The 15,780-nt window shown below is 40.6% G+C and overlaps 2 protein-coding genes across 2 annotated transcripts in view; one reads left to right on the forward strand and one right to left on the reverse strand.

Annotated features, from left to right (window-relative positions):
• LOC311140907 (NACHT, LRR and PYD domains-containing protein 3-like) overlaps positions 1 to 15,780 on the forward strand; it is a 466,410-nt gene that overhangs the window by 149,922 nt on the left and 300,708 nt on the right. The window lies entirely within an intron of this gene.
• LOC311099253 (NLR family CARD domain-containing protein 3-like) lies at positions 3,487 to 6,749 on the reverse strand (the record flags this gene model as incomplete). Its single annotated transcript, XM_084139945.1, has 3 exons — positions 6,134 to 6,749; positions 3,942 to 5,706; positions 3,487 to 3,676 (listed from the first exon to the last, which is right to left on the reverse strand). The coding sequence occupies exons 1-3, from the start codon at positions 6,168 to 6,170 to the stop codon at positions 3,487 to 3,489; spliced, it is 1,992 nt and encodes a 663-aa protein (XP_083996071.1). The 5' UTR covers positions 6,171 to 6,749.

Here is a 15,780-nt window from a genome sequence, read left to right on the forward strand (position 1 = left end):
GTGTGTGTTTGTGTGTGTGTGTCCAGTGTGTGTGTTCAGTGTGTGTGTGTGTGTGTGTGTGTGTGTGTCTAGTGTGTGTATGTGTGTGTGTGTGTCCAGTGTATGTGTGTGTGTGTGTGTGTGTCAGGTGTGTGTGTGTGTGTTTGTGTGTGTTTGTGTGTCCAGTGTGTGTGTGTGTGTGTGTCCAGTGTGTGTCCAGTGTGTGTGTCCAGTGTGTGTGTGTGTGTGTGTGTCCAGTGTTTCTGTGTGTGTGTTTGTGTGTGTGTGTGTCCAGTGTGTGTGTGTCCAGTGTGTGTGTTCAGTGTGTGTGTGTGTGTGTGTGTGTGTCCAGTGTGTGTGTGTGTCCAGTGTGTGTGTGTCCAGTGTGTGTGTGTTGATGTGTGTCCAGTGTGTGTGTGTGTTCAATGTGTGTGTGTGTCCAGTGTGTGTGTGTGTCCAGTGTTTGTGTGTTCATTGTGTTATGATTGGCACAGGGACACTGAGGACACACTGGACAAACCCCAAATGTCAAAGGAGTCAACATCATCAACCCAAAACCCTGGATAGAGGGGCTCAGCGAATGTGGAGTGGAATGTGTTCAGGTGGGTCAGTGTGTCAGAGGAGACTCTGTAGAAGGACAGAGTGCCGGCTGGCCAGTCCAGATACACTCCTACTCTGTGGGGGCTGGAGGAGGGGACGTCTATGGTAGTGGACTTATTATTGTGCCTGGCTCTGTAACTGTTGTCAGAGCAGAGCAGACTCCAGGACTTGTCATTACTTCCAATCAGACTGTCCTTACCCCTTCCTCTCCTGCTGATTCCTTTATATGTCACTCCTATACCAGCCCTTCTCCCACTCCACTCTACCTCCCAGTAACAGCGCCCAGTCAGACCCTCTCTACACAGCACCTGTCTCCAGTCCTTAAATCTCTCTGGGTGATCAGGATACAGCTGCTCCTCTCTCCTATGTGTCACCTTTCTGTTCTCCTCAGACAGAGAGAGGAATATGTTTACTGTGTTTAGGTCCAGTGTGAGATCACAGACATCTGATGGATGAAACCAGACACAATATTAGAAATCATCATCATTCACATTAGAATGTTAACTCACTTTTCACTAATTCATTTAATGTAGATGTTTCTAGGTATCAAAAGGAGAAGTTAAGGTTGAGACTTGTTGAATGATCATATGTTATACTGTATGGTAATATAACACACACTTATTCCCATTAATTACACACACATCCTGAACACACACACACATTTCTAAAGTCACACGAACACCACACACACAGACACACACATTGTCAAAGCAACTCTTTGTAAACTTTGGTGTCCCTGATTTGTGCTTCTGTAGAACTACAGCTGATATTTAATATGACCAAGTAAGTAATGATGGTGGTCTTTGACTTTGACTTCACTTGAATTAAGACTTATTCTTAGTCATATTCTTCACAGCAGTCAACACTCACATTTTCTAAGTCCAGGTTTCATTGTGTTCTCTCCACCATGTTCCACACTGTAGCGGTAAGCAGAAGAACAGACAGTCATTGAGGGATACACCTGAACTCACACACACACACACACACACACACACACACACACACACACACACACACACACACACACACACACACACACACACACACACACAGTCTTTATATAACTTAGTCCAAGTGGTGGTCAGAATGTTTGTCTTAACTAGCCTGATAACTCCAACATGTCTGATATGAACATTGACATAAACCCTCTACATACTTGAGTTTCTCCAGTCTGCAGTGTGGATCCTCCAGTCCAGCAGAGAGCAGTCTGACTCCTGAGTCTCCTGGGTGATTGTAGCTCAGGTCCAGCTCTCTCAGGTGTGAGGGGTTTGACTTCAGAGCTGAGACCAGAGAAGCACAGCCTTCCTCTGTGACTAGACAGCCTGACAGCCTGCAAAGAGTCAAATCATATTAAAATCACACTGCTATTCTTTAGTGGTGAAAATAGTGGCAGTATATTTTTTCAACATATTCAGATATATTAGTGTCCTGAAACCTGCCATATCTATTCATAAATTAATGAATGTTTCATTATTAGAAATGATCATATATTGATTGTAGAGAGAAACATGTATAGTACAAATATTTGAGTAGACTGACCAGAGCAGTTTAAAAAGCATTATCAGTCAAAAGACAGACAGTGAGGTATCAGATTTAGATTATATTGAGTATACAGTCCACACCATATCTAGTTTGACAGTGAAGCTAACATTTTAAATGTGGCTCTATACTCCAGCATTTTGGATTTGAGATCAGATGTTTTATATGAGGTGACAGTATATAATGTCACCTTTTATTTGAGGGTATTTTAATACATATCTGTTTCACCGTTTAGAAATGTAAGCACTTTATGTATCTAGTCCCCCCATTTGAAGAAGTCATAAGTATTCTGACCAATTCACTTATAGTGTATTAAAGTAGTCAAAAGTTGAGTATTTGGTTGTAAACTCGTTGGTTGCATTTGCAGTTTGTTTTGGTTGTGTTTTGGGTTATGTTTTGCCCAACAGTAACTGAATGGTGGATGATGACTGGAGTAATTTTCTGTCTAAGTGAGTAGATAACATGTTTCTAAACACTACTAAATTAATCCTGATGATGCCATGATTAAGAAAAATCATGAATGAATCATGAATTATAATGAGTGAGAAAGTTACAGAGGCTACAACAAAACATGCTAACCTCCCACCATTACCAATAACAGAGGGGGTATGATCCTTGTTCCTCTGTAACTTTCTCATTCATCATCATTCACGATTCATTCATGATCATTCATAATCATGGTAGCATCCACATGAATGTAGAAGTGTTCAGAAACATCTTCTATTCTTACAGACAATACAAGTGAAGTGACTCCAAAATGACAGGACATTATTCACCATTCAGTTTCTATTGGGAAAAACATCATCCAAAACACAACCAAGACAAACTGCAAATGCATTCAACAAGTTTGTAGAATCACAAGCTTGATATAATCACTACACGCAAAGAATATTGGACCTAACACTTTTACATATTTTTATTTTTTATTTAACTAGGCAAGTCAGGTAAGAACAAATTCTTATTTACAATGACGGCCTACACCAGCCAAACCCCGACGACGGTGGGCCAATTCTGCGCCACCCTATGGGACTCCCAATCACAGCCGGTTGTGATACAGCCTGGAATCGAACCAGGAGGTTTGTACTGAGATGCAGTGCCTTAGACCGCTGCGCCACTCGGTAGCCCACAAAAATTTTGACTAATTTAATTTGTCCAAATAATTACGACTTAAAATGGGAGAACTAGATACGTAAAGTGCTTTCATTTCTAAACGGTAAAAAATATATATTTCTGAATACCTTTAAATAAAAGGTGACATTCTGTACTGTCGCCTAATATGAAACATTCTATCTGAAATCCAAAATGCTGGAGCATAGCACCAAATGTAAAACGTGTGGATCTGGTGAACAGTTATCACTTGTTGACCAACTACAGGAATACTGACCTCAGAGTCTCCAGTTTACAGTGGGGATTCCCCAGGACAGCAGAGAGCAGCTTCACTCCTGAATCCTTCAGGTCATTGTTACTCAGATCCAGCTCTCTCAGGTGTGAGGGGTTTGACTTCAGAGCTGAGACCAGAGAAGCACAGCCTTCCTCTGTGACTCCACAGCCTGACAGCCTGACAGAGAAATCATCATGATTTCACAAACACACTGTTAATTTAACACCAGTAGTGTAGAAGGACAATGGCAGATGCATTTGGTTTATTCTCTTAAACAACATATAGATTAATCTTCTGTCTCCTAGAATTGTATGGTCATATTGTTATACTAATGTGAACATCAATGCACTGATTCAATATGTTATTCAATAATACATATTTTTCTCTAAACTGAATATTTCTTCCTGATGATTAGTACTTAAATGTCATTTTATGTACTCACAGAGCAGCTCTGGAGGCTTTGACCACTGGCAGCAGCCTCAGAAGACCTTCCTCTGATCTGGAGTATTTCTTCAGGTCAAACACATCCAGCTCCTTTTCTGAAGTCAGCAACACAAAGACCAGAGCTGACCACTGTGCAGGTGACAGTTCTTCTTCTGAGAGACTTCCTGATCTCAGGTAGCTTTGGATCCCCTCCACTAGAGAATGGTCATTCAGTTCATTCAGACAGTGGAACAGATTGATGCACCTCTCTGTAGAGGGATTCTCCCTGATCTTCTCCTTGATGTACTTGACCGTTTCTTCATGGCTCTGTGAGCTGCTTCTTGTCTTTGTCAGTAGACCTCGTAAGTGCTTCTGATTGGACTCCAGTGAGAGGCCCAGAAGGAAGCGGAGGAAAAGGTCCAGGTTTCCTGTCTCACTTCGTAAGGCTTTATCCACAGCACTCTTGTAGACAGTAACTTCAGTAACTTGCGGTTCGGCCATTAGATTCTCATTGTTGTTGATGAATGAGAGGAAAACATATACAGCAGCCAGAAACTCCTGAATGCTCAGATGCACGAAGCAGTACACCTTGTCCTGGTACAGCCCACATTCCTCTTTAAAGATCTGTGTGCACAATCCTGAGTACACTGAGGCTTCTTTGACATCAATGCCAGCCTCTGTCAGGTCTTCTTCATAGAAAATCAGATTGCCATTCATAAGCTGTTGAAAAGCCAGTTTTCCCAGTGACAGAATGATCTCTTCATTCCAGTGTGGACCTGTCCCTTCTTTCCCAAGATACTTTTCATTCTTCTGTTTGGTATGAAACACCACAAGGTGTGAGTACATCTCAGTCAGAGTCTTGGGCATCTCTTCTCTCTTGTCTGTACTCAACATGTGTTCAAGGACTGTTGCAGAAATCCAACAGAAGACTGGAATGTGGCACATGATGTGGAGGCTCCTTGATGTCTTTATGTGTGAGATGATTCTGCTGGCCAGGTCCTCATCACTGAATCTCTTCCTGAAGTACTCCTCCTTCTGTGGGTCATTGAACCCTCGTACGTCTGTCACCTGGTCAACACACACTGAAGGGATCTTATTGGCTGCTGCAGGTCGGGTAGTTATCCAGAGGAGAGCAGAGGGAAGCAGATTTCCCTTGATGAGATTTGTCAGCAGAACATCCACTGAGGTTGACTCTGTGACGTCACAACATATCTTGTTCTTCTGGAAGTCTAGGGACAGTCGGCACTCATCCAGACCATCAAAGATGAACAGAACTTTGTACTTGTCGTAGTTGGAGATTCTTGATTCTTTGGTTTCCTTTGAGAAGTGATTGAGAAGTTCAATGAAAGTGTGTTTTTCCTTTTTCATCAAATTCAGCTCCCGAAAAGGGAATGAAAATACAAATTGGACATCCTGATTTGCTTTTCCTTCAGCCCAGTCCAGAATGAACTTCTGCACAGAGACTGTTTTTCCAATGCCAGCGACTCCCTTTGTCAGCACAGTTCTGATAGGTTTGTCTTGTCCAGTTAATGGTCTGAAGATGTCGTTACATTTGACTGCAGTCTCTGGTCTTGCTTGTTTCCTGGTTGTTGTCTCAATCTGTCTCAGCTCATGTTCATTATTGACCTCTCCTGTTCCACCCTCTGTGATGTCGAGCTCTGTGTAGATCTTATTGAGAAGTGTTGGGTTTCCTTGTTTAGCGATCCCCTCAAATACACATTGAAACTTCTTCTTTAGATTAGATTTGAGTTCACGTTGGTAAATCACAGCAAGATCATCTGAATCTAGAAATAACACAGAGGATATTAATATTACGTATGTTTTAATGTCTACAGTATTCTAGGACTGCTATAACATTTTTAATTATAATACTTTATTCTCTTAACTGACTGTATAAATGTGTAAATGTTTTCATAATGCATTACAGACTGGTGTGACTGATTATAGTATTATTGGTTCTCTCTCTCTCTCTCTCTCTCTCTCTCTCTCTCTCTCTCTCTCTCTCTCTCTCTCTCTCTCTCTCTCTCTCTCTCTCTCTCTCTCTCTCTCTCTCTCAACACAACACATCCCTGCTGCTACTTGATGAGGTCACTAGGTGTTTTGTTAAGGCTGCTACAATATCATTGAGTTACACAGCTACTTTAGCTGTACTTTAGCTACAGCTTTTAAATGTTCTAAAACAGCATTCAACATGAGGCAGACAGCTTTTACTTTTCTCCAGTGTGTCAGCAAGCTCCTTCTGGTTCATTTCCCTCAGGACGTGCAGTGTGATCTTCAGAGCCCCCTCTCTGGCACTGCTCTCCTGCTTCTCATCTTCAGCATCCACCACTTCCTTATCCTGCTTCTGACTCTCAACGCCTTCTGGGAGTTCTGGACTAAGAATTTTACATTTTAGTCATTTAGCAGATGTTCTTATCCAGGACTGGTTTCCCAAAAGCATCTTAAGGCTAAGTTCATCGTTAGAATCTTCCTAGGAGCATCATAGATGCTTTTTTGCCCTTCCGCATGACTTTATACACAGAAGATCTCCAGTAAACATAGAATCACATGGTTTATCCGTCTCTTTGTGACCGCCGATAAATTCAGAACAAAGTTGAGTACAAATACAAAGTTGCCAATGTCTTTGCAATTGATTCAAGCAAGGGACTTATACAAATTTGTTTCAAATGAAAATCGAGATGACTGCATTAAAATATAAACAGTAGGCTATAGGCCTATTTCAATCATATTGAAATACATTTCATGTTCAATTAATAGAGTTTTATTTTGCTACTTGTAGACTACGGTCTGTAATTTGTCTCAATATATTTCATGATGTGTAGCCTAACATGTGCCCAATGATGTGCCAAATCTGTGATTTAGAATTAGCCGCCTCAATATTTGCAGCCGTAGATGGTAATATCTCTCTAGGAGCTGATCTGTCATCAGTATTGGGAACTAATTATAAGGAAAGATTTTAATGGAGAAAACTGATCCGAGAGCAGCGCTCCCCTTCTTTCGATCCTAACAGTATCGACACATGCTCCACCGGACGTGATACCTTGTCATGCTGCTGATCCAGTTTCTACTGGTCTGCCTGCGGATATGGAACTCTGACCTGTTCACCGGACGTGCGACCTTGTCCCGAACCTGCTGTTTCGACCCTCTCCCTCTCTCCCTCTCTCTCTCCTTCTCTCTCTCTACCACACCTGCTGTCTCGACCTCTGAATGCTCGGCTATGAAAAGCCAACTGACATATACTCCTGAGGTGCTGACGTATTGCACCCTCTATAACCACAGTGATTATTATTTGACCTTGCTGGTCATCTATTAACATTTGAACATCTTGAAGAATGATCTGGCCTTAATGACCATGTACTGTTATAATCTCCACCTGGCACAGCCAGAAGAGGACTGGCCACCCCTCAGAGCCTGGTTCCTCTCTAGGTTTCTTCCTAGGTCCCTGCCTTTCTAGGGAGTTTTTCCTAGCCACCGTGCTTCTACATCTGCATTGCTTGTTGTTTGGGGTTTTGACTGGGTTTCTATATAAGCACTTTGGGACAACTGCTGATGTAGAAAATGTCTTCTGGGAACGCATATGAAGCAAACCAGGCCAGGGTTTGGGGTTTAAGAAGTCAATGAGAGGTAAAAATGACTTCCTTAGTTGTTAATTTTGAAAATTATTTATTATTATTATTATTATTATTATTAAAATGTTCTGTCTTAAGTAGTTTAACAAACGGACACATTTTCATGTTAGTCATAAACAACTTTATATCGAAAAAGTGCCTTTGATTTGACGGCCTGCACATGTGCAGTTCAGCACAAGACGACCATTAGACCCAATGACGTATTTCTGCGCATGAGCTTCAAATGAAATCAAATTGTATTTCTCACATGCGCCGAATACAACAGTGGTACACTTTACCGTGAAATGCTTACTTACGAGCCCTTTCCCAACAATGCAGAGTTAAAAAGTCACAAAAATTATCTAAATAAAAAAGGAAATAGTAACATAATAAAATAACAATAAGGTAGTTGAGGTAATTTAGGAAATATGTACATGTACGTAGGGGTAAAATGACTAGGCAATCAGGATAGAGATTACATCTCCTCATCCAGGGAGTGCACACACACTCACACACACACACACACACACACACACACACACACACACACAGGGAATGTTGTGTTTGTTTAATATTGTTTCAGGACTATGAAAATGGAAAAAAGGTTTAGCCTATGGATTATGAAAACAACAAAAAGAAATGGGAAAATGGGAGAGGAGAAATGACTAGAGACAGTGTTGTTTAACTCACAGACCATGACCCATGAGTTCTTCTTACCTTTGTTCACTAGAAAAGTCTCCCTCTCTAAACCTCATAGGTAGATCCATAGACCAGTCACTCTTCATGGACACACAGCTGGGTACAGGGGAGGCTGGTCTCTCCTGCTTGATTGGGCTTCAACACAACAGAGACAAACATTACATCTCTCATCTACTCTGAGCTCAGATGGGAACAAAACATAAGAAGAGTTTCATTCTAAAACGCTATATATCCATTTTCAGAAATGTACAGGGGAGGCAACAACAATCACCCCATTATACCCATTTGGTTTGCAACTCAGTGAACCTGCGCAGCATTCGCTCAATTTGATGCCTACGAACGAAGACTTCAATGCATATCAAATTATCAAATTACACAGCAGCCTTTTAGAAACAACAAGTCCTCAAAGAAAATGTTATTTCTTAATAAAAAAATGTATTCTGGCTGTTTAAATCGCCCAGATCTTGAAAAAGAGGACAGGGACATGCGTTTTATTTAGATTGTACACTTTTTTCTTAAAACAAATATGGTTAACCATGACCAGAAAATGTTTAATGTTTGATGGCTATCCGCCAGCCATCGCCTCCTTAACCGTGTCTCACCTCACTATTGGTGACCACAACATCTACTCAGGTGAACAGTGCGCGCGCTCACCATGTAGCCGTAACCTTGGTAATAATAAGTTACCTGAGGTAAACCTACAGGGTTAACGCTCACCAAGTAGCCGTAACCTTGGTAATAATAAGTTACCTGAGGTAAACCTACAGGGTTAACGCTCACCAAGTAGCCGTAACCTTGGTAATAATAAGTTACCTGAGGTAAACCTACAGGGTTAACGCTCACCAAGTAGCCATAACCTTGGTAATAATAAGTTACCTGAGGTAAACCTACAGGGTTAACGCTCACCAAGTAGCCGTAACCTTGGTAATAATAAGTTACCTGAGGTAAACCTACAGGGGTAACGCTCACCAAGTAGCCGTAACCTTGTTAATAATAAGTTACCTGAGGTAAACCTACAGGGTTAACGCTCACCAAGTAGCCATAACCTTGTTAATAATAAGTTACCTGAGGTAAACCTACAGGGTTAACGCAGGCAGGTCTCATTGATAACAATAGTGAAGCTGGCATTGTGACGCAGAACAATGGGCTGGGAATAGAACGTTCTGAAGGCGAGTCGGTGCCACGGAGCTCAATAGAACTAATAGGAGCTGGTAGGGTGAAAAATGCCCAAACATAAGGCCTGTTTTTTCGTGATTACTTCATAACCAGGGACACAAGGTAATATTATGAAACAAGGCTCCATGGCGGATGCATTGAACTAATTTAATCAGAAATAAATGTTGTAAAAAATATAACTTGAGGCGCCCCGAAAATAATATTCAAAAAGTTCAGTCCTTGGACACAGAGGGGTTAAACACTAAAGTTACCGTCCATTTAGTGAAGAGAGGAGAACCGGACAGAGGCCAGCATCCGTCAACGAGAGAGGGAGAAGCCCTCCACGGTATTTAACAGGTGGAAGAAACAACCCGGGAGCTCCATCGGTCCACAAGAAATGCAGGCAGCCGGTGTTGATGTAGTGGTAGCTAGGATAACTAGGATGCTGTTGGTAGAGTAGCTAGCTTAGCTAGCTGTACCGACTAGCTTGGCTAGCTAGCAGGTCGTTCGTCTGTCCCTCGAGGATGATGACGAATCCGGTGAACCACAAGATGAAACAAGGATAGCGAGTGAAAAGGATCTGGCTACACTCATAATGTCCCTGACCAAAAAGCAAATTGAACAATAAACTTCGGTGTCTCAACACTGTAACAAACTCCGTCGTTATTCCCCAACATCACCTCAGACCACTCAGCGCGTAACTGGACAATATGCTTGGCGCCAAACCGTACGTGGACGCGGGCAGTTCTGTACGTGGACGCGGACAGTTCCAGAACACGGACATGAGCAGTGCAACACAATACATTTACATTGACATTTTAATCACTTAGCAGACGCTCTTATCCAGAGCGACTTACAGTTAGTGAGTTTATACATAACCCAGTCTTTATACTGGCTTACATTAGTAATATTCATTTTTATATGTAAAACAAACATTCAAAGTTTTTTTTATAACAATATTTTGAGATCTGGGCCCATATCCACAAAGTGTCTCAGAGTAGAACATTGGTCGTATAAGTGCTGAGAATAAAGACATTTTACACTTATGGGTATAAATTAAAGCTATGCATGAAGCCTCTAGTCCCACCTAGTCGGCAGATATTTAGGACACGTCATGAGCTGTCCTAACCAGTTAAGAATTAACAGCAGGTGTCTTGATAATACTATATAATAATGCAGTGAGTCAGTGGTTCCTGCGCCACATGTAATTGCTTTGGAGTAGTTAAAAATAATATTTTTATATTTCTATATGATCAATCCATAAATAATATAGACCTACATGCAACCGTATGTCTTGTGCTTTTGGCAATGATTTCTGTATAATAATTATGTATAAGTGATACCATTAATGTCTGCATAGCATGTTGTCTTCATTTTGGCAGATTAACTCGTGCTTATTTCTGAAGAGTAACTCAGGATTTCGCCAAGCGGCTAAGGAGTTGGAGCTGTGGCAGGAGTTGGACCTATGGCAGAAAGGTGGCTGGTTCGAATCCCGGGCCGGGCGCTGGAAAAAACGGGCGGGCTTGATCTGACCACTGGAAGGCTGCTGGGTTCACATCCTCAAAACAATCACATTTTGTTGATCAGAACTCTAGAGGTTCTTCTTCACTGAACCCAAAAATATATATAACTTTTAGTGGTTCCATATATTAAGGAAGTGATAGAAGCATTTCTGGTTCTATAAGGAACCTTCTTTTCTAAGTGTATAATAAACACATTTTTCTTTTGATTATTTAATTACCTACATCATGTTATTTCAAGTTATCCCTTTGAAGCGCAACATCACGTTGTTAAAAAATAATCCTAAATTGGCCATGGCTATAAATTGGGCAATTGAAGGCATCTAGGGGGAAATATGTGTTCGATGAAAATGAACATTGTATGCAAAGTTGTAGGGAACATTATTGACAAGGGACCCTGATGCCTACGATGCCAAAGCTATTTAGAGTTGTTAAACGGGTGTGAAGAGTGTGTTGGTATAATGGTAATATTGTCAAAATTCTGCTTGTAACAACCATCAGAATTGGTTAAAGAAATATGCATTCCATTATATTAGGCAATAATGAAGAGTAGGTAAAGTGGTCGTGTCGTATTAAAATTCTATCAAATGTCTTCCATTGCAACGAGTCCAGTCAGGGTGCTGCAGAACCCCTGCAGTACCTCCACTGACCCCGGATTGAGAACTCCTGATTTAGCAGATGCTCTAATCCAGAGTGATTTACAGTAAGTGCATTCATCTTAAGATAGCTATTTATTTTGTAAATAAAATTAATACATTCTTCATAAAATTGTAATCTCACCTCTTAGCTTTGGTGTCATGTTCCCCAGAGAGACGCATTTTAGAGGCAGGGCCCCCCTCCTCTCTCTCCCCAGAGAGACTCATTTTAGAGGCAGGGCCCCCCTCCCCTCTCTCTCCAGAGAGACTCATTTTAGACCACTGACCCCTAAACAGAGATGCAGCATGTTGGTTGTGGTGAACACAGTGACAACTCATTCTAGAATGTCAATTGTTCTCTTTTACTCATGATCTCTTAGAAATAAAACATTTACTAACAGACATATCCAAACAGTCGGGTGATTTAATTTAATCACATGAACATTGCTACATTCCTCAACAATAAATAAAACATTGTCTCTCAAACAGAAGAAGGAACTAACAAAGAGTCACTAACAACAACCAAAACGAAACAGGTGGTTTTAGGAGGGGTTCTGAAAGACACTCATGGGGGTGTCCACTAGTGATGGGAATCAGAGGCTTTCTGAACGCTTTGGGGCTTTCACCAAATTGTGCCGAAAATGCCATTGATAGATTTGAGTGCTAATAAACAACATTTAGTTAGAATGTGGGGTTCGCTTTTTGCCTCCAGGTTCACTATGTTTTGAAAAACGATGCATATGTGACTTTCAACGTGGCACCGTCATAGGATGCCACCTTTCCAACAAGTCAGTTCGTCAAATTCCTGCCCTGCTAGAGCTGCATGTTTGTTGATTTATGTAATGGCATATATTTTAATGCTTTATGTAATGTATTTTATCTATTGAAATATAATTTTGATATAGTTTAAAATTTAGTTTCATGGTCATTTATTATGTTTTCCAGAATCTCCAACCAAACTCAGAGATCAGTCTCTCCAGTACACAGTCATCTGTCCATGAAGAGTGACATCTCTATGGATCATCCTATACATTTTAGTGATAAATCAGGGACCTTTGACCCCAGGTAAGTTACTGGTCAGAATTGATGATATTACTATTGAAGAGGAGAATCTTCTAGATCTGAAACCAGATGTATTTTGTGTATCTGAGCATATCATTTGTTGTTTATGTTACATATTTTAATATACTGAGTGTACAACATTTTCCACAACATTTCCAACGGAGACCATCAGGTTGGTAAGTCATCATACTGTAGCTCAAACCTACTGTGATGACGACCTAACTTTATAATAGTTCGTAGCCTACCTAGCAGAATCTGCCCGTCTTTCTTTCAAAATCAACACATTTATCCATCTTCTTATGCAGTGGTGTAAAGCACTTAAGTAAACATACTTTAAAGTATCTGTACTTTACTATTTATATTTTTAACAACTTTTACTTTTACTTCACTACATTCATAAAGAAAATGATGTACTTTTTACTCCATAAATTTCCCTGACACCCAAAAGTACTCGTTACATTCAGAAAATTGTCCAATTCGCACTTATCAACAGAACATCCCTGGTCATCCCTACTGCCTCTGATCTGGCAGACTCACTAAACACAAACGCTTTTTTAAAATGATGTCTGAGTGTTGGAATGTTACCCTGGCTATCCGTAAATGAAAATAACAAGAAAAATTGTGCCGTCTGGTTTGCTTCATATAAGTAATTTTAATTTTAATTATTCCTACTTTACTTTAGCAATTACATTTACTTTTGATACTTAAATATATTTAAAATTAAATACTTTTAGACTTTTACTCAAGTAGTATTTTACTGGGTGACTTTCACTTTTACTTGAGTCATTTTCTATTAAGGTATCTTTACTTTTTCCACCACTGTTCTAATGTTCCATATGCGCCACAGTTTGAACAGACATTTTGTAACTGCGTAGGCTACAAAGTTACTTTCAATTCCAAATAAGGAAATAAAGTTATAACGGTGACTGGGTCAATTAGTTTTCCATTGGCCGGCTCCCCGGGTGGGCAGAGTTTGCACGTTTTAGAGCATTCCATTGGTCATTAAATTAAATGTCCACCAGGTTTAGCTGTGCTTTTTTCCCTCCAAAATGTGATTTACTGTAGGCCTATAATAATTGTAAACAGGCCTACAAATCCAAAAGGTTTTAATTTGAGAATGTTCATTTTTATGCCTCAAATATTAAACTGTCTTCAAATATCTGATGATTAGTTGAATCAGGTGTGTAAATGCTGGGCAAGAACAAAAGGATTGAGAAACCCTGAGATAAACATAAAACCCTATCATTTAAAAGCTCCTCCACCATCTTTACCAGACGTTTGACTGATAACATGTGATAACACTTTGAAAACTGCTGTCTGTCAGCAACTAAGCTCAAGTAGCAGTTCTACTAACTAGTAATATCTCATTCCAGGTATTCATTCTCTCACTCTGTCCATTAGAATAGATTATTGTTCAGAAATACTTAGAAATACTCACTTTATTTTTTAGTTCTCTCCATATAGCGTTTTCTGCTCTGTCGTCTTAAAATGGATCCTGTTCAAAAGAACAACTTTACTTCCTTTTTCAGCTCAACCGTCTCCCCATCCTGATAATAAAGTGTTTTATTGGTATCTTCCACTAGATGGCAGTAAACACCTGCTGTAACTAGACTACGACTATGTGTTCGGTTTCATACATGCAGTTTCCCAGAGGAGGAGTGCTGATCTAGGATCAGGTCCCCCCTGTCCATCTAATCTGTTTCATTATGATCTAAAAGGCAAAACTGATCCCAGATCAGTACTCCTACTCTTTATGAATACTGTCACAGGTGACTCCTCAAGATGAGGCTCATGATTTATAAGTTATATTCTTTAAGAATCAATTAGTATCATTAATTGAACTGCTTTGCCATGAACAGATCTGTGAGGTCTTAACTTAAAGGTACTATATAGACTTTATGGTCATTTAAATGGGGTTGAACATTAATCCCATCAGATTGTGTAAAGGATTTTATGAGTTCTGAAAAATACTGACTTGGAAGCATCTCTCTGATCTCACCCTGCTGAAACACACCCAAGTAAAGACCACATAGCTACAGTTATATGCTTTTCTGTTTTTACCCACTTTTACAGCCAATGTGTGCACTGGCATCCATATGAATCAGTGGAAAATACAGACTAGTTAGCCATCTCCCAATAGATGGACCCCACGCAGAACCTTCAGCAATGCAGCATCTTCAGTAAGCGAGTATTCCAGACACTCTCTTCTTATGAACCAGTTGCTATTAAATGAAGGTTTTTGGACAGAAAACCTGCGGCTACGGTAGGATTCTAGGCTAATCTGGGCTGGCACCTCTGTTCCAAGATAGTCAGGAACAGTCGGAGGTGGAGGGGGCTGTGGAGCCATTATCCTGGCGGTGCTTGTGGAAGGGTGGGTAGGCTCTGCACACGGAGCTAACTGGAGCTCGGCAGCATCATCACTGTTGGGCTTGCCGGCGGCTTCGCTGGTTTGAAGATGCTGCTGATGCTCATCACTCTCCTTTGGCTTTGTTTGGCTACTTTTTGTACCATTGTCTGAAGAAGCCTATTGTGGTGAAACATCAGGAGTACGTTTTTTATTTTTTTGAAATGAGCCACATGGATGCTAACTGGGGACTCAGGTGAAACTAGACAAATACAGCTTTTTATTTTGGTATTTTGGGGACCAAATAAATGTATACCAACAGTGGACAATTCCCAGCAAAAGCATGGAGTTCCAACTCTCTAGTGGAGAATAGAGGGAGTATTCCCCTTGGAGAATCCAGAGTGGCTCACTGAAGAAAAACATATTGGAGAATAACAACAATCTCAATCTGAAGCTTTAAAAAAATAAGGGGAATTCCTCTGAAAATCAGGAACACCATTCTTCCTCCTGCCCCACCTATTGTCCCTTTATGAATATTAGTTGGCATCTAATTGAAGAACATACTGCTTTATAAATCCCAGCCTGACAAACAATTGTTTGGGCCTTACTTTGAGCACTTTGCACTGTGCCTCCATTGAGTCTCCATGTGTCAAGCAGTACAGAGAAACGCCCTCTAGATGACAGCAGAGGCCTGCTCTTGGATCTACCCTGTCTAACCACCAGTTTAGTGACCTTGTTCCATCAATATGTCCATACTACTTCACAACCGATTTGAGGTCTTGACCTGCAATGTCCCATTGGGCTCAACCAAGCAGAGAGTGAGGTTCTAGAAAGA

The sequence above is a fragment of the Coregonus lavaretus genome, assembly GCF_964263955.1.
Source record: "Coregonus lavaretus genome assembly, chromosome: 2".
NCBI lineage: Eukaryota > Metazoa > Chordata > Actinopteri > Salmoniformes > Salmonidae > Coregonus > Coregonus lavaretus.